Raw genomic sequence first — 21349 nt, 5'->3', positions numbered from 1 at the left:
GTTGCCGGGGTAACAAACAGACGTGTTAGTTTAGCTAACCAAACCGTCAGTCCTAGATACTGTAGTTGCCGGGGTAACAAACAGACTTGTTAGTTTAGCTAACCAAACCGTCAGTCCTAGATACTGTAGTTGCCGGGGTAACAAACAGACTTGTTAGTTTAGCTAACCAAACCGTCAGTCCTAGATACTGTAGTTGCCGGGGTAACAAACAGACGTGTTAGTTTAGCTAACCAAACCGTCAGTCCTAGATACTGTAGTTGCCGGGGTAACAAACAGACGTGTTAGTTTAGCTAACCAAACCGTCAGTCCTAGATACTGTAGTTGCCGGGGTAACAAACAGACGTGTTAGTTTAGCTAACCAAACCGTCAGTCCTAGATACTGTAGTTGCCGGGGTAACAAACAGACTTGTTAGTTTAGCTAACCAAACCGTCAGTCCTAGATACTGTAGTTGCCGGGGTAACAAACAGACTTGTTAGTTTAGCTAACCAAACCGTCAGTCCTAGATACTGTAGTTGCCGGGGTAACAAACAGACGTGTTAGTTTAGCTAACCAAACCATCAGTCCTAGATACTGTAGCTACTGTAGTTGCCGGGGTAACAAACAGACTTGTTAGTTTAGCTAACCAAGCCGTCAGTCCTAGATACTGTAGTTGCCGGGGTAACAAACAGACTTGTTAGTTTAGCTAACCAAACCATCAGTCCTAGATACTGTAGTTGCCGGGGTAACAAACAGACGTGTTAGTTTAGCTAACCAAACCGTCAGTCCTAGATACTGTAGTTGCCGGGGTAACAAACAGACGTGTTAGTTTAGCTAACCAAACCGTCAGTCCTAGATACTGTAGTTGCCGGGGTAACAAACAGACGTGTTAGTTTAGCTAACCAAACCGTCAGTCCTAGATACTGTAGTTGCCGGGGTAACAAACAGACGTGTTAGTTTAGCTAACCAAACCGTCAGTCCTAGATACTGTAGTTGCCGGGGTAACAAACAGACGTGTTAGTTTAGCTAACCAAACCGTCAGTCCTAGATACTGTAGTTGCCGGGGTAACAAACAGACGTGTTAGTTTAGCTAACCAAACCATCAGTCCTAGATACTGTAGTTGCCGGGGTAACAAACAGACTTGTTAGTTTAGCTAACCAAACCGTCAGTCCTAGATACTGTAGTTGCCGGGGTAACAAACAGACGTGTTAGTTTAGCTAACCAAACCGTCAGTCCTAGATACTGTAGTTGCCGGGGTAACAAACAGACGTGTTAGTTTAGCTAACCAAACCGTCAGTCCTAGATACTGTAGCTACTGTAGTTGCCGGGGTAACAAACAGACTTGTTAGTTTAGCTAACCAAACCATCAGTCCTAGATACTGTAGTTGCCGGGGTAACAAACAGACTTGTTAGTTTAGCTAACCAAACCATCAGTCCTAGATACTGTAGTTGCCGGGGTAACAAACAGACTTGTTAGTTTAGCTAACCAAACCATCAGTCCTAGATACTGTAGTTGCCGGGGTAACAAACAGACGTGTTAGTTTAGCTAACCAAACCGTCAGTCCTAGATACTGTAGTTGCCGGGGTAACAAACAGACGTGTTAGTTTAGCTAACCAAACCGTCAGTCCTAGATACTGTAGTTGCCGGGGTAACAAACAGACGTGTTAGTTTAGCTAACCAAACCGTCAGTCCTAGATACTGTAGTTGCCGGGGTAACAAACAGACGTGTTAGTTTAGCTAACCAAACCGTCAGTCCTAGATACTGTAGTTGCCGGGGTAACAAACAGACGTGTTAGTTTAGCTAACCAAACCGTCAGTCCTAGATACTGTAGTTGCCGGGGTAACAAACAGACGTGTTAGTTTAGCTAACCAAACCGTCAGTCCTAGATACTGTAGTTGCCGGGGTAACAAACAGACGTGTTAGTTTAGCTAACCAAACCGTCAGTCCTAGATACTGTAGTTGCCGGGGTAACAAACAGACGTGTTAGTTTAGCTAACCAAACCGTCAGTCCTAGATACTGTAGTTGCCGGGGTAACAAACAGACGTGTTAGTTTAGCTAACCAAACCGTCAGTCCTAGATACTGTAGCTACTGTAGTTGCCGGGGTAACAAACAGACTTGTTAGTTTAGCTAACCAAACCATCAGTCCTAGATACTGTAGTTGCCGGGGTAACAAACAGACTTGTTAGTTTAGCTAACCAAACCATCAGTCCTAGATACTGTAGTTGCCGGGGTAACAAACAGACTTGTTAGTTTAGCTAACCAAACCATCAGTCCTAGATACTGTAGTTGCCGGGGTAACAAACAGACGTGTTAGTTTAGCTAACCAAACCGTCAGTCCTAGATACTGTAGTTGCCGGGGTAACAAACAGACGTGTTAGTTTAGCTAACCAAACCGTCAGTCCTAGATACTGTAGTTGCCGGGGTAACAAACAGACGTGTTAGTTTAGCTAACCAAACCGTCAGTCCTAGATACTGTAGTTGCCGGGGTAACAAACAGACGTGTTAGTTTAGCTAACCAAACCGTCAGTCCTAGATACTGTAGTTGCCGGGGTAACAAACAGACGTGTTAGTTTAGCTAACCAAACCGTCAGTCCTAGATACTGTAGTTGCCGGGGTAACAAACAGACGTGTTAGTTTAGCTAACCAAACCGTCAGTCCTAGATACTGTAGTTGCCGGGGTAACAAACAGACGTGTTAGTTTAGCTAACCAAACCGTCAGTCCTAGATACTGTAGTTGCCGGGGTAACAAACAGACGTGTTAGTTTAGCTAACCAAACCGTCAGTCCTAGCTTGTTATTATGAACATCTAATTCAACAATCCCAGAACTGTTTTCAATTACACTTTTTCTTTCAAATGCAGCTCAAACAAAACATGTTAAAATGAACTATAGCCATTGAATTCTACCGTGCTGATATACCGTGCGTTATTGGGAAATAATACACACTCTAGAATGCCCTTCAAGCCAACCAGAAACGAGTATTCAACAATGCCATGGTATAATTGATTGTAGTGTCATGTAAATGCTTCATAATGCAGAAACCTCAATGTCCTAACTATCTAAACACATGACTCTGGTAGCTAGTCCTCCTGTCCTGTCCTGCCTGTGTATAAACCATCTACTAATGTTGTATGAACTCTGACCTGTAGTATGTTCTGACCCCTGACACATGACCAGGGTCAGAGCCTCAGCTATGGGCCACTGTCCCTGATCAGCTGACTGGGGTGACGGTAATGATGTGAGAATTGAAGGATCGATCAATCCTACGGATGAAGATGTAGAATACCAGTATAGACTGGATTACCTGCGTCCAAAATGGCACCCTATTCCCTATATAGTGCACTACTATAGACCAGAACCCTATTCCCTATATAGTGCACTACTTTAGACCAGAGCCCTATGGCACCCTATTCCCTTTATAGTGCACTACTTTTAACCAGGGCCCATTGGGACTATATAGGGACCAGGGTACCATTTAGTCATCGACCACTGGGTCCTAGTGGCTGTTTTGTTTTGTTCCACACCATCCTCCTTCAATGTGTATTGTAATCAGTTGAATCAGACCACGATGTTATGTTCTATTAACAATGTCTTGCTGAGTTCCTGTCAAGTACTCCTGTTGGAATGTGTACATATCATTTGTCTTTTTTTTGTAGCTGGCCTACATGATTATTAATTTATTATGGATGACCTCTCCAGGAGAGTTTAGTTCTTTTAATTTCAGGAAGCTTTAGAATGATTGGTTGTCTTTATCCTATTATTATTATTATTATAACTTGACAGAAAACACAATTACACGCTGAGTGATGAAAGGTGTTATTCATGTCATGTCTTTGGTTTAAAAAATAAATAGTTTGTTGATCAGTCTTGGGTATGTACGGTTCAAGAATCTAACTATCTCTCTAGTGTTATCTGTCTATTGGCAGCTGCTGTACCTAACTATCTCTCTAGTGTTATCCATCTATTGGCAGCTGCTGTAACTAACTATCTCTCTAGTGTTATCTGTATATTGGCAGCTGCTAAACCTAACTATCTCTCTAGTGTTATCTGTCTATTGGCAGCTGCTGTACCTAACTATCTCTCTAGAGTTATCTGTCTATTGGCAGCTGCTGTAACTAACTATCTCTCTAGTGTTATCTGTCTATTGGCAGCTGCTGTAACTAACTATCTCTCTAGTGTTATCCGTCTATTGGCAGCTGCTGTACCTAACTATCTCTCTAGAGTTATCTGTCTATTGGCAGCTGCTGTAACTAACTATCTCTCTAGTGTTATCTGTCTATTGGCAGCTGCTAAACCTAACTATCTCTCTAGTGTTATCTGTCTATTGGCAGCTGCTGTACCTAACTATCTCTCTAGAGTTATCTGTCTATTGGCAGCTGCTGTAACTAACTATCTCTCTAGTGTTATCTGTCTATTGGCAGCTGCTGAACCTAACTATCTCTCTAGTGTTATCTGTCTATTGGCAGCTGCTGTAACTAACTATCTCTCTAGTGTTATCTGTCTATTGGCAGCTGCTGAACCTAACTATCTCTCTAGTATTATACCTCCATTGGCAGCTGCTGTAACTAACTATCTCTCTAGTATTATCCCTCTATTGGCAGCTGCTGAACCTAACTATCTCTCTAGTATTATCCCTCTATTGGCAGCTGCTGAACCTAACTATCTCTCTAGTGTTATACCTCCATTGGCAGCTGCTGTAACTAACTATCTCTCTAGTGTTATCTGTCTATTGGCAGCTGCTGAACCTAACTATCTCTCTAGTATTATACCTCCATTGGCAGCTGCTGTAACTAACTATCTCTCTAGTATTATCCCTCTATTGGCAGCTGCTGTACCTAACTATCTCTCTAGTGTTATCCCTCTATTGGCAGCTGCTGTAACTAACTATCTCTCTAGTGTTATCCCTCTATTAGCAGCTGCTGTACCTATCTCTCTAGTAGTATACCTCCATTGGCAGCTGCTGTAATTAACTATCTCTCTAGTATTATCCCTCTATTGGCAGCTGCTGAACCTAACTATCTCTCTAGTATTATCCCTCTATTGGCAGCTGCTGAACCTAACTATCTCTCTAGTGTTATCCCTCTATTAGCAGCTGCTGTACCTAACTATCTCTCTAGTATTATACCTCCATTGGCAGCTGCTGTAACTAACTATCTCTCTAGTATTATCCCTCTATTGGCAGCTGCTGTAACTAACTATCTCTAGTATTATCCCTCTATTGGCAGCTGCTGAACCTAACTATCTATCTAGTGTTATCCCTCTATTGGCAGCTGCTGTACCTAACTATCTCTCTAGTATTATACCTCCATTGACAGCTGCTGAACCTAACTATCTCTCTAGTGTTATCTGTCTATTGGCAGCTGCTGTACCTAACTATCTCTCTAGAGTTATCTGTCTATTGGCAGCTGCTGTAACTAACTATCTCTCTAGTGTTATCCCTCTATTGGCAGCTGCTGTAACTAACTATCTCTCTAGTGTTATCCCTCTATTGGAAGCTGCTGTACCTAACTATCTCTCTTATATTATACCTCTATTGGCAGCTGCTGAACCTAACTATCTCTCTAGTATTATCTGTCTATTGGCAGCTGCTGAACCTAACTATCTCCCTAGTGTTATCTGTCTATTGGCAGCTGCTGAACCTAACTATCTCTCTAGTGTTATCCCTCCATTGGCAGCTGCTGGGAACCAGAGCCATATATACATGTGTATACATATAGTATGGCTCTGTTGGATCTATTACAACATAATCATCTGTCTGACATGAGTCTGGGGTTAGTCAGTAGTCTGGGGTTAGTCAGTAGTCTGGGGTTAGTCAGTAGTCTGGGGTTGGTCAGTAGTCTGGGGTTAGTCAGTAGTCTGGGGTTAGTCAGTAGTCTGGGGTTGGTCAGTAGTCTGGGGTTAGTCCGTAGTCTGGGGTTAGTCAGTAGTCTGGGGTTGGGGTTAGTCAGTAGTCTGGGGTTAGTCAGTAGTCTGGGGTTGGGGTTAGTCAGTAGTCTGGGGTTAGTCAGTAGTCTGGGGTTAGTCAGTAGTCTGGGGTTAGTCAGTAGTCTGGGGTTAGTCAGTAGTCTGGGGTTAGTCAGTAGTCTGGGGTTGGGGTTAGTCAGTAGTCTGGGGTTAGTCAGTAGTCTGGGGTTAGTCAGTAGTCTGGGGTTAGTCAGTAGTCTGGGGTTGGGGTTAGTCAGTAGTCTGGGGTTAGTCAGTAGTCTGGGGTTAGTCAGTAGTCTGGGGTTAGTCAGTAGTCTGGGGTTAGTCAGTAGTCTGGGGTTAGTCAGTAGTCTGGGGTTAGTCAGTAGTCTGGGGTTGGGGTTAGTCAGTAGTCTGGGGTTAGTCAGTAGTCTGGGGTTGGGGTTAGTCAGTAGTCTGGGGTTAGTCAGTAGTCTGGGGTTAGTCAGTAGTCTGGGGTTAGGGTTAGTCAGTAGTCTGAGTCTGTCTGATCAGGATCCTTCAGGAGGAAGTAGTATCCAGCCTTCCTGTTCTCTACTGTATATCTTAACTACAACCAGCACTCTGCTGGCCCATGTCGCCTGCTGCTGCCTGCCTGCCTGCTGCCTGCCTGCTGCCATGGTTTGTCAGCATTGTCTGTCCATCATTCTATTTAGAGCCTACATTATAACACTTGCTGTTGAAGTCACATACGCTACATGGCCAAAAGTATGTGGACACGCCTTCAAATTAGTAGATTCGGCTATTTCAGCCACACCCGTTGCTGACAGGTGTATAAAATCGAAACGCGTTCTCTGGAGTGATGAATCACGCCTCACCACGGTCCGACGGACGAATCTGGGTTTGGTGCCAGGAGAACGCTACATGCCCCAATGCATAGTGCCAACTGTAAAGTTTGGTGGAGGAGGAATAATGGTCTGGGGCTGTTTTTCACGCTTCGAGCTAAGCCTCTTACTTCCAGTGAAGGGAAATCTTAATGCTGCAACATACAAAACATACAATGACATTCTAGACGATTCTGAGCCTGGCCTAATCGCCCAACATCAGTGTCCGACCTCACTAATGCACTTGTGGCTCAATGGAATCAAGTCCTCTCAGCAATGTTCCAGCATCTAGTGGAAAGCCTTCCCAGAAGAGTGGAGGCTGTTATAGCAGCAAAGGGGGGTCCAACTCCATATTAATGACTTCCCAGAAGAGTGGAGGCTGTTATAGCAGCAAAGGGGGGTCCAACTCCATATTAATGACTTCCCAGAAGAGTGGAGGCTGTTATAGCAGCAAAGGGGGGTCCAACTCCATATTAATGACTTCCCAGAAGAGTGGAGGCTGTTATAGCAGCAAAGGGGGAGACCAACTCCATATTAATGCCCATGATTTTGGAATGAGATGTTTGACGAGCAGTTGTCCACATACTTTTGGTCATGTAGTATACCATGGTTGAATTTCACAGCCTTTATATCAAGGCTCAACACAGTAAATGTTTCTAATGGTGTTATTAGCAGAGTATGCAGATATGCAGCTTGGATTGAACAGTGACAGTTCTGTAGTAGGTACAACAAATGGGCTGCAGAGCAGAGCAGGTTTAAAGAGACTTTATCAGGTCTATTTATATATAGGTTAATCAGACTCTGATCTCTTTCTGTCTCTCTCTTTCTGTGTCTTTTGCTTTCTTTCGCTGTCCTTCTGTCTCTCCGTCCCCAAGTTACAGGTGACTTAACCCCTGAGTGTCAGTGTCTTTCGCTGTCCTTCTGTCTCTCTGTCCCCAAGTTACAGGTGACTTAACCCCTGAGTTTCTGTGTCAGTGTCTTTCGCTGTCCTTCTGTCTCTCCGTCCCCAAGTTACAGGTGACTTAACCCCCGAGTTTCTGTGTCAGTGTCTTTCGCTGTAATCATTCTTCTCAACTCAAAGTACCCAACACGTGTTTTTTTGTCCCTCCTTCTTCCTTCCTTCTCCTTTTGAATGGCATTATGATCAACCAATCCTGTCAATTTCCTATATAATCCAGTGTACAGTGCAATGGGAACCAGGAAGAATAATAAAATCAAAGCAAATACCTGCATGGAATAAACGCTGATGTACTGTACCAAACACGCTGTGACATCTCTCTTTTCTGATCACTCATTTCTTGTCCTCTTCAGTATTTCTGTGTGTGACTGTGAGTTTGTTGTCTTTATTGTAAAGACATAATATATTCAGGAACCAATAGAACCGTGTAGTTCACAGGTGTCAAACTCATTCCACGGAGGGCCGAGTGTCTACGGGTTTTCGCTCCTCCCTTGTACTTGATTGATGAATTAACATCACTAATTAGTTAGGAACTCCCCACACCTGGTTGTCTAGGGCTTTATTGAAAGGAAAAACCAAAAACCTGCAGACACTCGGCCCTCCGTGGAATGAGTTTGACACCCCTGGTGTAGTTGATGTTTTGATGACATCATATATCATGGAGACGTTCACACTGATTATGACAGTAGGCAGATGATGCATTAGTCGTGTAAACACCTTACTCTGGGTCAAAATCAACGTAAGCATGCGCCGATTAAAACACCTGGTTTTCTGAACAATCTTTCTAATTATTAGGACATGTAGACCCCTGAATCGGTGTTCCAGCGGTGTATTTGATGTGACATGTGCTGGCACCAGCGGAGCGAGCCTGGCTCTTTAGCACGAGTGAAGTGAGTTCGGAACAACTAAATGTGTGTGTCATAGAAGTAGCTTTCACAAACAAACTATATGTCCGAACTTTATATGGCAGAACTTTACATGGTAGAACTGTTATGGTAGAACTTTATATGGTCTAACTTTTATGGTAGAACTGTTATGGTAGATTTTTATATGGTAGAACTTTATATGGTAGAACTTTTATGGTAGAACTTTACATGGCAGAACTTTTTATGGTAGAACTTAATATGGTAGAACTTTTTATGGTAGAACTTAATATGGTAGAACTTAATATGGTAGAACTTTTATGGTAGAACTTAATATGGTAGAACTTTTTATGGTAGAACTTAATATGGTAGAACTTTTTATGGTAGAACTTAATATGGTAGAACTTTTATGGTAGGACGTTTATTTTGATTGTTGATTTTCTGCATTCATCATATTGCCATCAGGCAGCCTGATTTCAGATGTGTTCATGTAAACAGGATTATTGGGGAAATCGTTCTGGCAGAGCATCTAAAAGTTTTAAACAAACTATTATATTAATCTGACTATCCACAATAATCACATGTAACCATACTGAAGTATAAACTCATCTTACAAGTCTGGTAGGCTATATTATATAATTTAATATTTATTGCACATTTGCAATACAAATGTATCTAGTCACATTTTTTGCTGAAAAAGAAAAATAGCCGTTAACATACTAGCTAATAGATACAGTTGAAGTCGGAAATTTACATAAAACTCATATTTCAACCACTCCACAAATTTCTTGTTAACAAACTATAGTTTTGGCAAGTCGGTTAGGACATCTACATTGTGCATGACACAAGTCATTTTTCCAACAATTGTTTACAGACAGATTATTTCACTTATAATTCACTGTATCACAATTCCAGTGGGTCAGAAGTTTACATACACTAAGTTGACTGTGCCTTTAAACAGCTTGGAAAATCACTAACACGGAACCCAAACCGGCTGCGCGCGTGCGCCATCGTGCGCTATTGTGCATACATTTATTTTGCCCCCCCACACCAAACGCGATCACTACACGCAGGTTAAAATATCAAAACAAACTCTGAACCAATGACATTAATCGAAAGCATTAAACATGTATGGCAATTTAGTTAGTTAATTTGTCCTATTTAGCTAGCTTGCTGTTGCTAGCTAATTTGTCCTGGGATATAAACATCGAGTTGTTATTTTACCTGAAATGCAATTAATCCACACATAAAACGGCCAACCGATTCGTTTCTAGTCATCTCTCCTCCTTCCAGGCTTTTTCATCGTTTCACTTATATGGTTATCGCATCTAAACTTTCATTGTATTACCACGACTACCGGCAAAACAGTTTGTCTTTCAATCACCCACGTGGGTATAACCAATGAGGTGATGGCACGAGGGTACCTGCTTCTATAAACCAATGAGGAGATGGGAGAGGCAGGACTTTCAGCACGATCTGCGTCAGAAATAAAAAGGAGTTCTATTATAGCCCTTGGCATCGCAGACGCTCGTTGGCGCGCGCGAGCAGTGTGGGCGCAATAATTGAATAACATGGATTTCTAAATGTGTTTTGCGACGCTCGCGCACGCTACGTGTCCGGTCTGGTCAGCATGTAAGTTGACTGTGCCTTTAAACAGCTTGGAAAATTCCATAAAACTATGTCATGGCTTTAGAAGCTTCTGATAGGCATAATTTGAGTCAATTGGAGGTGTACCTGTGGATGTATTTCAAGGCCTACCTTCAAACTCAGTGCCTCTTTGCTTGATATCATGGGAAAATAAAAATAAATCTGCCAAGACCTCAGATTTTAAAAAATGTAGACCTCCACAAGTCTGGTTCATCCTTGGGAGCAATTTCCAAATGCCTGAAGGTACCACGTTCATCTGTACAAACAATAGTATGCATGTATAAACACCATGGGACCACGCAGCCGTCATACCGCTCAGGAAGGAGACGTGTTTTGTCTCCTAGAGATGAACATACTTTGGTGTGAAAAGTGCAAATCAATCCCAGAACAACAGCAAATGACCTTGTGAAGATGTTGGAGGAAACAGGTACAAAAGTATCTATATCCACAGTAAAATGAGTCCTATATCGACATAACCTGAAAGGCCGCTCAGCAAGGATGAAGCCACTGCTCCAAAACCACCATAACAAAACCAGACTACGGTTTGCAACTTCACATGGGGACACAGATTGTACTTTTTGGAGAAATGTCGTCTGGTCTGATGAAACAAAAATAGAACTGTTTGGCCATAATGGCCATCGTTATGTTTGGAGGAAAAAGGGGGATGCTTGCAAGCTGAAGAACACCATCCCAACCATGAAGCATGGGGGTGGCAGCATCATGTTGTGGGGGTGCTTTGCTGCAGGTGTCACGCCCTGGCCTTAGTATTCTTTGTTTTCTTTATTATTTTAGTTAGGTCAGGGTGTGACATGGGGAATGTTTGTGTTTTGTCGTTTTGGGTGGTTATATGGTAAAGGGGGTGTTGGGTGTAGTGTATGAGTTTGTGTTGAGTGAATGTTTCTAGGTATGTCTATGGTTGAGTTAATGTTTCTAGGTATGTCTATGGTTGAGTGAATGTGTCTAGGTATGTCTATGGTTGCCTGAGTGGTTCTCAATCAGAGACAGATGTCTTTCATTTGTCTCTGATTGGGAGCCATATTTAAGGCAGCCATGGGCATCATGCATTTGTGGGTAATTGTCTATGTCTAAGTGTTTAGTGTCAGCACTTATGTTTGTATAGCTTCACGGTCGTCTGTTTTGTTGTTTTGTATAGTGTTCGTTTCGTTTTCGTCTTCTTCCTTAAATAAAGAAGATGTACTTTCCACACGCTGCATTTTGGTCCTCACTCTCTCCCATTGACGATCGTGACAGCAGGAGAGACTGGTGCACTTCACAAAATAGATGGCATCATGAGGTAGGAAAATTATGAGGATATATTGAAGCAACATCTCAAGACATCAGTCAGGAAGTTAAAGCTTGGTCGCAAATGGGTCTTCCAAATGGACAATGACCCCAAGCATACTTCCAAAGTTGTGGCAAAATGGCTTAAGGACACCAAAGTCAAGGTATTGGAGTGGCCATCACAAAGCCCAGACCTCAATCCTATAGAACATTTGTGGGCAGAACTGAAAAAGTGTGTGCAAACAAGGAGGCCTACAAACCTGACTCAGTTACACCAGCTCTGTCAGGAGGAATGGGCTAAAATTCACCCAACTTATTGTGGGAAGCTAGTGGAAGGCTACCCGAAACGTTTGACCCAACTTAAACAATTTAAAGGCAATGCTACCAAATACTAATTGAGTGTATGTAAACTTCTGACCCACTGGGAATGTGATGAAATAAATAAAAGCTGAAATAAATAATTCTCTCTACTATTATTCTGACATTTCACATTCTTAAAATAAAGTGGTGATCCTAACTGACCTAAAACAGGGAATTTTTACTAGGATGAAATGTCAGGACTCTTGCCTTTTGGAGGAGCCATTTGTGGTTTCAGGGTGGGTGGGAAAGGAGTTGGGTGCAGTAGAGTCAGTAAAGGTAACCTTTAGTGGAGTTGTGACATTTGTTCGTGTTTCTTCTGCCCAGCGGTAGCGGGCTGTCCGTGTCAAGCAACTTGTGTCAAGATCTGTTTCCTGCTCTTAGGAACAGGGCACCATGGACAGGAGGAATTTCTGGGGTAGCGTTAAGTGAGGAGGTGGAGCAATTGAAGTTGAAAATTCCTGATGTTTGTGACAACCTCCGTTTGGTGCGACGCATGGTGAAACAGAGGAGTCACTGTCAGTCCTTTTGAGTGTTAAGTCAGAGTCTTTACCAGACAAAGGCATGTTAGGATATATCAGTTAACCTGTTAGAGCTTTTGGGCTGAATCCACTGAGCTGTTTCAGGTGCAACATTTATGGTCGCAGCAGTTTGTAGGAGGGAGATTCCAAGATGTGGGAAGTGTGCAGGAGGGCATGGGACAGAGGATTGTGTAGTTTTGGGGGATACAATTGTGTGTGTAAGGGTGCTTATGTTGCTGGCGATCGGAAGTGTCCGGTGCGAGAGAGGCAGTTTGAAGTGGCCAGAGTCAGGGTGATACAGAAGGTGTCCTATGCTGAGGCAGTGAAGAAAGTATAGTAGGATGGTATAAGGGTGAGGGGTCCTGAGAGGATCCCAGTGAGTAGTAGATTTGTGCCAGCACAGAGGAATCGGGCAACGAGTGATTTATGTTTCAGTAAGGTTGGCTTCTTTGCGTTGTTGTGGAAAATTCTATCCAAATGAAGCTATTAGAGTATTACAATACATCTTTAATCAAGCAGCTGCAAGGGGAGATCTGTCTCGGATCACAGTCAGGGAAGAACTCAGAGGGAAGATGGTTCCTCGTATAGAAAGAGGTAATAACACAGTCATATTGGTAAGTTAAATTGGAACTTCTCAAGGTTTATGCTCAGTTCTTTATACAAGCAAGAGTTCCAGACCACAATAGCCTTGTGTTAGGCTGCAGACAACAGGCGTCGGAGGCTATGTAATGCAGTTCATCACAGAACATAAACCTTGAGAAGTTCCAACTTAACTTACATCAAATTCTGCCACCACAGCTTTCATAGCAGTGGTTATCAACTGTACCGCAGAAATGGAACGTAAAATCACAGAGGATAGATGTTGTGGTGGCAGCTGCAGAGAAATACATGGGTGTTGGAGATTTTACTGTTGTCACGCCCTGACCTTAGAGAGACTTTTTATGTCTCTATTTGGTTTGGTCAGGGTGTGATTTGGGTGGGCATTCTATGTTCTTTATTTCTATGTTTTTGTATTTCTATGTTTTGGCCGGGTATGGTTCTCAATCAGGGACAGCTGTCTATCGTTGTCTCTGATTGGGAATCATACTTAGGCAGCCTGTATGGTTCTCAATCAGGGACAGCTGTCTATCGTTGTCTCTGATTGGGAATCATACTTAGGCAGCCTGTTTTGCCACCTTAGGTTGTGGGGTGTTGTGTTTTGTTAGCTCTGTGAAGCCTACGGAACGTGACGGTCGTTATTCTATTGTTGTTTTGTTTGAGTTCGTATTTAATAAGGAATCATGAACATGTACCACGCTGCACCTTGGTCTCATCCTTCCGACGAGCGTTACAAATGTAGAAGAATTAATGGGGTGGTGATTCAGAAGAATTAATGGGGTGGTGATTTGTATTTTTATATACAGTGGCAAGAAAAAGCATGTGAACCCTTTAGAATTACCTGGATTTCTGCATAAATTGGTCATAAAATGGTATCTGATCTTCATCTAAGTCACAACAATAGACAAACACAGTGTGCTTAAACTAATAACACACAAATTATTTTATTTTTCTTGTCTATATTGAATATATAATTTAAACATGTGAAAAAGTATGTGAAACCCTAGGCTAATGACTTCTCCAAAAGGTAATTGGAGTCAGGAGTCAACTAACCTGGATTCGAATCAAAGAGACGAGATTGGAGATTTTGGTTAGAGCTGTCCTGCCCCATAAAAAACACTCACAAAATGTGAGTTTGCTATTCACAAGAAGCATTGCCTGATGTGAAACATGCCTCAAACAAAAGAGATCTCAGAAAACCTAAGATTAAGAATTGTTGCCTTGCATAAAGCTGGAAAGGGTCACAAAAGTATCTCTAAAAGTCAGTCCACGGTAAGACAAATTGTCTATAAATGGAGAAATTTCAGCACTGTTGCTACTCTCCCTAGGAGTGGCCGTCCTGCAAAGATGACTGCAAGAGCACAGCGCAGAATGCTCAATGAGGTTAAGAAGAATCCTACAGTGTCAGCTAAAGACTTACATAAATCTCTGGAAGATGTTAACATTTCTGTTGACAAGTCTACGATACATAAAACACTAAACAAGAATGTTGTTCATGGGAGGACACCACGGAAGAAGCCACTGCTGTCCAAAAAAAACATTGCTGCACGTCTGAAGTTCACAAAAGTGCACCTAGATGTTCCACAGCGCTACTGGCAAAATATTCTGTGGACAGATGAAACTACAGCTGAGTTGTTTGGAAGGAACACACAACACTGTGTGGAGAAAAAAAGGCACAGCACACCAACATCAAAACCTCATTCCAACTGTAAAGTCTGGTGGAGGGACCATCATGGTTTGGGGCTGCTTTGCTGTGTCACGTTCTGACCTTTATTTTCCCTTGTTTTGTCTTTAGTTAGTATGGTCAGGGCGTGAGTTGGGGTGGGCAGTCTATGTTCTGTGTTTCTATGTTTAGGTTTGTTCATTTAGCCTGATATGGTTCTCAATCAGAGACAGGTGTTTTGCATTGTCTCTGATTGGGAGCCATATTTAGGTTGCCTGTTTTCACTGTTGGTTTGTGGGTGTTTGTCTTCCGTGTCAGTGTTTGTCGCCACACGGTACTGTTTCGGTTTGTTCACATTTGTTATTTTGTTATTTGTGTAGTGTTCAGTTTTTATTATTAAAACATGGAAACTTACCACTCTGCGTATTGGTCCTCCGATCCTTCTCGCCTCTCCTCGTCAGATGAGGAGGAATCAAATCAAATCAAGTTTATTTTATATAGCCCTTCGTACATCAGCTAATATCTCGAAGTGCTGTACAGAAACCCAGCCTAAAACCCCAAACAGCAAGCAATGCAGGTGTAGAAGCACGGTGGCTAGGAAAAACTCCCTAGAAAGGCCAAAACCTAGGAAGAAACCTAGAGAGGAACCAGGCTATGAGGGGTGGCCAGTCCTCTTCTGGCTGTGCCGGGTGGAGATTATAACAGAACATGGCCAAGATGTTCAAAATGTTCATAAATGACAAGCATGGTCAAATAATAATCAGGAATAAATGTCAGTTGGCTTTTCATAGCCGATCATTAAGAGTTGAAAACAGCAGGTCTGGGACAGATGGCGGTTCCATAACCGCAGGCAGAACAGTTGAAACTGGAACAGCAGCAAGGCCAGGTGGACTGGGGACAGCAAGGAGTCATCATGCCCGGTAGTCCTGACGTATGGTCCTAGGGCTCAGTTCCTCCGAGAGAGAGAAAGAAAGAGAGAAGGAGAGAATTAGAGAGAGCCAAGATGTTCAAAATGTTCATAAGTGACAAGCATGATCAAATAATAATCAGGAATAAATGTCAGTTGGCTTTTCATAGCCGATCATTAAGAGTTGAAAACAGCAGGTCTGGGACAGGTAGGGGTTCCATAACCGCAGACAGAACAGTTGAAACTGGAACAGCAGCAAGGCCAGGTGGACTGGGGACAGCAAGGAGTCATCATGCCCGGTAGTCTTGACGTATGGTCCTAGGGCTCAGGTCCTCCGAGAGAGAGAAAGAAAGAGAGAAGGAGATAATTAGAGAGAGCATACTTAAATTCACACAGGACACTGGATAAGACAGGAGAAGTACTCCAGGTATAACCAACTGGCCCTAGCCCCCCGACACAAACTACTGCAGCATAAATACTGGAAGCTGAGACAGGAGGAAGAGATAGACAGCTGCTTTGCTGCCTCAGGACCTGGACAGCTTGCTATCATCGACTGAAAAATGTATTCCCAAGTTTATCAAGACATTTTGCAGGAGAATGTAAGGCTATCTGTCTGCCAACTGAAGCTCAACAGAAGTTGGGTGATGCAACAGGACAATAACCCAAAGGACAGAAGTAAATCAACAACAGAATGGCTTGAACAGAAGAAAATATGTCTTCTGGAGTGGCCCAGTCAGTCCTGACCTCCACCTGATTGAGATGCTGTGGGATGACCTCAAGAGAGCAGTTCACGCCAGACATCCCAAGAATATTGCTGAACTGAAACAGTTTTGTAAAGAGGAATGGTCCAAAATTCCTCCTGACCGATGTGCAGGTCTGATCCTCAACTACAGAAAACGTTTGGTTGAGGTTATTGCTGCCAAAGGAGGGTCAACCAGTTATTAAATCCAAGTGTTCACATACTTTTTCCAACCTGCACTGTGAATGTTTACACGGTGTGTTCAATAAAGACATGAACAATTATAATTGTCTGTGTGTTATTAGTTTAAGCAGACTGTGTTTGTCTATTGTTGTGACTTAGATGAAGATCAGATCAAATTTTATGACCAATTTATGCACAAATCCAGGTATTTCCAAAGGGTTCACATACTCTTTTCCTTTTAGGAATAATGAAGAGTATTTAATGTCGTTAGGCCGTAACTGGCTTCACACTCCAGTACAGTAGGTCGCAGTATGCACCTTAAAGTTGGATGTGATCCGCCAACCCATCCCAAAGAAGGTAGGAGGAGGAGGAGGAGGAGAAGGAGGAGGAGAAGGAGAGGAAAAGAAGGAGGAGGAGGAGGAGGAGGAGGAGGAGGATGATGAGGAGGAGGAGAAGGAGGAGGAGAAGAGGAGGAGGGGAAGAAGGAGGAGATGGAGGAGGAGGAGATTGAGGGAAGGGGGAGAAGGAGAATGAGGAGGAGGAGAAGGAGGAGGAGGAGAGGAGAAGGGGGAGAAGGAGGAGGAGGAGGAGAGGAGGAGGAGAAGGAGATGGAGGAGAGGAGTAGGAGAAGGAGGAGAAAGAGGAGGAGGAGAAAGAGGAGGAAGAGAAGAAGGAGGAGAAGGAGAAGAAGGAAATGGAGGGAAGGAGGAGAAGGAGAAGAAGGTAGGAGGAGGAGGAGAAGGAGAGGAGGAGGAGAAGGAGAAGGAGAAGAAGGTAGGAGGAGGAGAAGGAGGAGGAGAGGATGAGGAGAAGGAGTACTTTACAAGTGGGATGCACTGTTGAGCACTACATCCTGAGGGGTTTGTGCTGATTGTACGGAGATTGTGGTAGCCGGTTAAATGGCGTCCCTTGACAAGGCAAGATCAACATGTATGTCGGGAGAAGTGCAGCATTATCATAAGGAGATGTATACTTAGAATATGGAGGAGGAGGAATGGAGGGAAAAAGAGAGGCAGAGGAGGTCTAAGTGAGAGAGGGAGGAAGAGGCTGAGCTTGAGTCAGTTAAAAATGGCGGGAAAAAGGGAGATGGTTTGTTAAATGGAAGTGAATGTATCGGAGGTGGTAGGTGTGGTGAAGTTCTCGAAGCCTGAGGGTTGTACCGAGGGTCCGGATAAAGATGAGTCTGTGACAGTAGGAGTGAAGTTTTTGGAAAAAGTGGACCCTTGCCTTTTGGCTGATCCATTTGTGGTTTCAGGATGGGTGAAAACAGAGTTGGGTGCTGTGGAATCGGTGAAGGTAACCAGTGATAATAGTTTGTGTTTCTGCTGGTCAGAGGGAGCAGGCGCTCCACCTTAAGGGAGCAGGCGCTCCACGTTAAGGGAGCAGGCGCTCCACGTTAAGGGAGCAGGCGCTCTACCTTAAGGGAGCAGGCGCTCCACGTTAAGGGAGCAGGCGCTCCACGTTAAGGGAGCAGGCGCTCCACGTTAAACGAATGTGGACAAGAGATGTGAATTGTTTTGTCCTCAAGAAAAGGGCTCCATTGAAAGGAGTGATTACTGGGGTAAATGTGAAAGATTCCTGGTGTTTGTGATGCTCGTCGTTTGGTGCGACGCAGACAAGGTGACGTCAGTGGTGAAGCAGAAGAGTCATCGTCTGTTCTTTGGAGTTTTGATGTTGAGTCTTTGCCCGACAAAAGTGATGTTAGGATATATAAGTTATCCCGTACGAGCTTTTGCGCCGAATACATTACGTTGTTACACGTGTCAAGCTTATGGGCATGTGGCAGCAGTGTGTAGGAGGAAGGTTCCTAGATGTGAGAAGTGTGCAGAAGGGAATGATACAAAGAAATGTGCAGCATTGCGGAAAGTAGTGGTATGTGTTAATTGTAGGCGTGCCCATTGGGCTGGGGATCAGAAATGTCCTGTGCGAGAGAGGCAGGTTGAAGTTTCAAGGGTTAGAGTGGTGCAGAAGTTGTCATATTCTAAGGCAGTGAAGAAAATATAGGAAGATGGGTCAAGGTGGAGGGATCCTGAGAGGAGTGGTGTGACTAGTAAATCTGTACCAGAACAGAGGGAGGGATCCTGAGAGGAGGGGTGTAGTAGATCTGTACCAGAACAGGGGGAGGGATCCTGAGAGGAGTGGTGTAGTAGATCTGTACCAGAACAGAGGGAGGGATCCTGAGAGGAGGGGTGTAGTAGATCTGTACCAGAACAGAGGGAGGGATCCTGAGAGGAGGGGTGTAGTAGATCTGTACCAGTACAGAGGGAGGGATCCTGAGAGGAGGGGTGTAGTAGATCTGTACCAGAACAGAGGGAGGGATCCTGAGAGGAGGGGTGTAGTAGATCTGTACCAGAACAGAGGGAGGGATCCTGAGAGGAGGGGTGTAGTAGTAGATCTGTACCAGAACAGAGGGAGGGATCCTGAGAGGAGGGGTGTGACTAGTAGATCTGTACCAGAACAGAGGGAGGGATCCTGAGAGGAGGGGTGTAGTAGTAGATCTGTACCAGAACAGAGGGAGGGATCCTGAGAGGAGGGGTGTGACTAGTAGATCTGTACCAGAACAGAGGGAGGGATCCTGAGAGGAGGGGTGTAGTAGTAGATCTGTACCAGAACAGAGGGAGGGATCCTGAGAGGAGTGGTGTGACTAGTAGATCTGTACCAGTACAGAGGGAGGAATCCTGAGAAGAGTGGTGTGACTAGTAGATCTGTACCAGAACAGAGGGAGGGATCCTGAGAGGAGGGGTGTGACTAGTAGATCTGTACCAGTACAAAGGGAGGGATCCTGAGAGGACTGGTGTGACTAGTAGATCTGTACCAGTACAGAGGGAGGGATCCTGAGAGGAGGGGTGTAGTAGATCTGTACCAGAACAGAGGGAGGGATCCTGAGAGGAGGGGTGTAGTAGATCTGTACCAGTACAGAGGGAGGGATCCTGAGAGGAGGGGTGTAGTAGTAGATCTGTACCAGAACAGAGGGAGGGATCCTGAGAGGAGGGGTGTGACTAGTAGATCTGTACCAGAACAGAGGGAGGGATCCTGAGTAGGGTGGTGGGTTGTTAATGAGTGTAGGGTTAGATGGTAGATGGTAGGGTATTTAAATAGTGGAGTAGGGTGGTGGGTTGTTAATGAGTGTAGGGTTAGATGGTAGATGGTAGGGTATTTAAATAGTGGAGTAGGGTGGGGGGTTGTTAATGAGTGTAGGGTTAGATGGTAGATGGTAGGGTATTTAAATAGTGGAGTAGGGTGGTGGGTTGTTAATGAGTGTAGGGTTAGATGGTAGATGGTAGGGTATTTAAATAGTGGAGTAGGGTGGGGGGTTGTTAATGAGTGTAGGGTTAGATGGTAGATGGTAGGGTATTTAAATAGTGGAGTAGGGTGGTGGGTTGTTAATGAGTGTAGGGTTAGATGGTAGATGGTAGGGTATTTAAATAGTGGAGTAGGGTGGGGGGTTGTTAATGAGTGTAGGGTTAGATGGTAGATGGTAGGGTATTTAAATAGTGGAGTAGGGTGGTGGGTTGTTAATGAGTGTAGGGTTAGATGGTAGATGGTAGGGTATTTAAATAGTGGAGTAGGGTGGGGGGTTGTTAATGAGTGTAGGGTTAGATGGTGGGGTATTTGTCGATTTATTCATTTTTATTTTCAAGCAAAGTGTAAAGGAGTTATACTCCAGTCTAGTAAGTGGCGGTAATGCAACATTTATTGGATGCCAACCACCGTTAAACCTCATCGAAGAAGAAGAAGGAAAAGGAGGAGGAGGCTATGATGAAAACGACCACACCTTCCCATATTGTGCAATCTTGTTGGGGCGGAGTCGTTTCAAGAGGCGGTCAACCAACACAAGGAAAGCCACCCACAGCACTGGCTGCATGAACTCGTAACTTGTATTTTAACGAGAGTGATTATTATTTGACTTCATTTCTCCAGTCGAGGTTGATCCGTATTCCACCGCTGCCATGTCGGATTTAGAGAGACTGAAGATGACGGGCGCTGGGAAAGCTATCGCCTTGTTGACAAGTGGTGGAGATGCACAAGGTACCGGATGATTAGGGAAACGGACAAACATCTGTCTAGCTATTTATCAACTAGGGCTACGTTGTGTTAGTTGCGTAATCCCTACAGGTCGTCGGTCATATGTTAACTGCTAGTTATTTCACTTTGTTCATGATTTTAAACTACTTTTATTTTACGCGTTGTTACCCTGGGGTTTAGACAGCTAAAAGGAAAGAACGAGGGCTTGACAATATTATCCAATAAATGTGTTTTCGTGCATTTTAGTAGATATGACTCGTTCAATTTATAATGTTGTAAAAGTCGTAATATCCTGGTTTTGTGTCCTCATCCGTCGATCGTTTTAATAGAATCAGTTTGCAAAATGTTTGTGGAAGCGCTACTAACACTGAAGGTGCGCTTGATTGAGATCACTCTGTACGCCGGATTGGCGGATTTCTTATTTAGAACCAATATGATGCTGTGAAAAGTGTAAACTCGCACCGGGCGAGTTAGCCAAGCGCACCCCTATTTGCGCATCTACGTCAGTGGGGGTGTATTGCGCCATACGTGCAGGATATCAGGTAGAAGAGAGGAGGAGCCATTTATTGCAACCCTTTGCATGTTTCATCAGGGATCGTGAAGGTTACAGACTCAGCCTTCTACACAACTAGACAGTGGAGGACCATCCTACTCAGTGAATGTCATACAATTCAAATAAAGTTTATTAGTCACATGCACCGAATACAACAGACCTTACAGTGAAATGCTTACTAACAGGCTCTAACCAACAATGTAATTTCAGTTAAAAAAGGCATTAAGTGAACAATAGATAAGTAAAGAAATAAAAATAAACATTAAAAAAGAGATTGAAAAATGACAGTAGGGAGGCTATATATAC

At 43.7% G+C, this 21349-nt stretch overlaps 1 protein-coding gene across 3 annotated transcripts in view; it reads left to right on the top strand.

Moving 5' to 3' along the window:
• Positions 1 to 8304: 8304 nt before the first annotated feature.
• Positions 8305 to 21349, top strand: part of LOC120036441 (ATP-dependent 6-phosphofructokinase, liver type-like) — a 74533-nt gene continuing 61488 nt past the window's right edge. For 2 of the 3 annotated variants that reach the window (XM_038982878.1, XM_038982876.1), the window contains exon 1: positions 20135 to 20493. In XM_038982878.1, coding sequence (XP_038838806.1) covers positions 20415 to 20493 — 79 coding nt within the window. In that variant the 5' untranslated portion in view covers positions 20135 to 20414. Of the gene's footprint in view, positions 8597 to 20134; positions 20494 to 21349 lie in introns of those variants that run through there. The other variant, XM_038982877.1, reaches the window with a different exon arrangement.

Source organism: Salvelinus namaycush, unplaced genomic scaffold (genome assembly GCF_016432855.1).
Source record: "Salvelinus namaycush isolate Seneca unplaced genomic scaffold, SaNama_1.0 Scaffold133, whole genome shotgun sequence".
Classification (NCBI taxonomy): Eukaryota; Metazoa; Chordata; class Actinopteri; order Salmoniformes; family Salmonidae; genus Salvelinus; species Salvelinus namaycush.
Note: the sequence above shows the minus strand (reverse complement) of the source record. Positions and strands in the feature narration are given on the sequence as shown.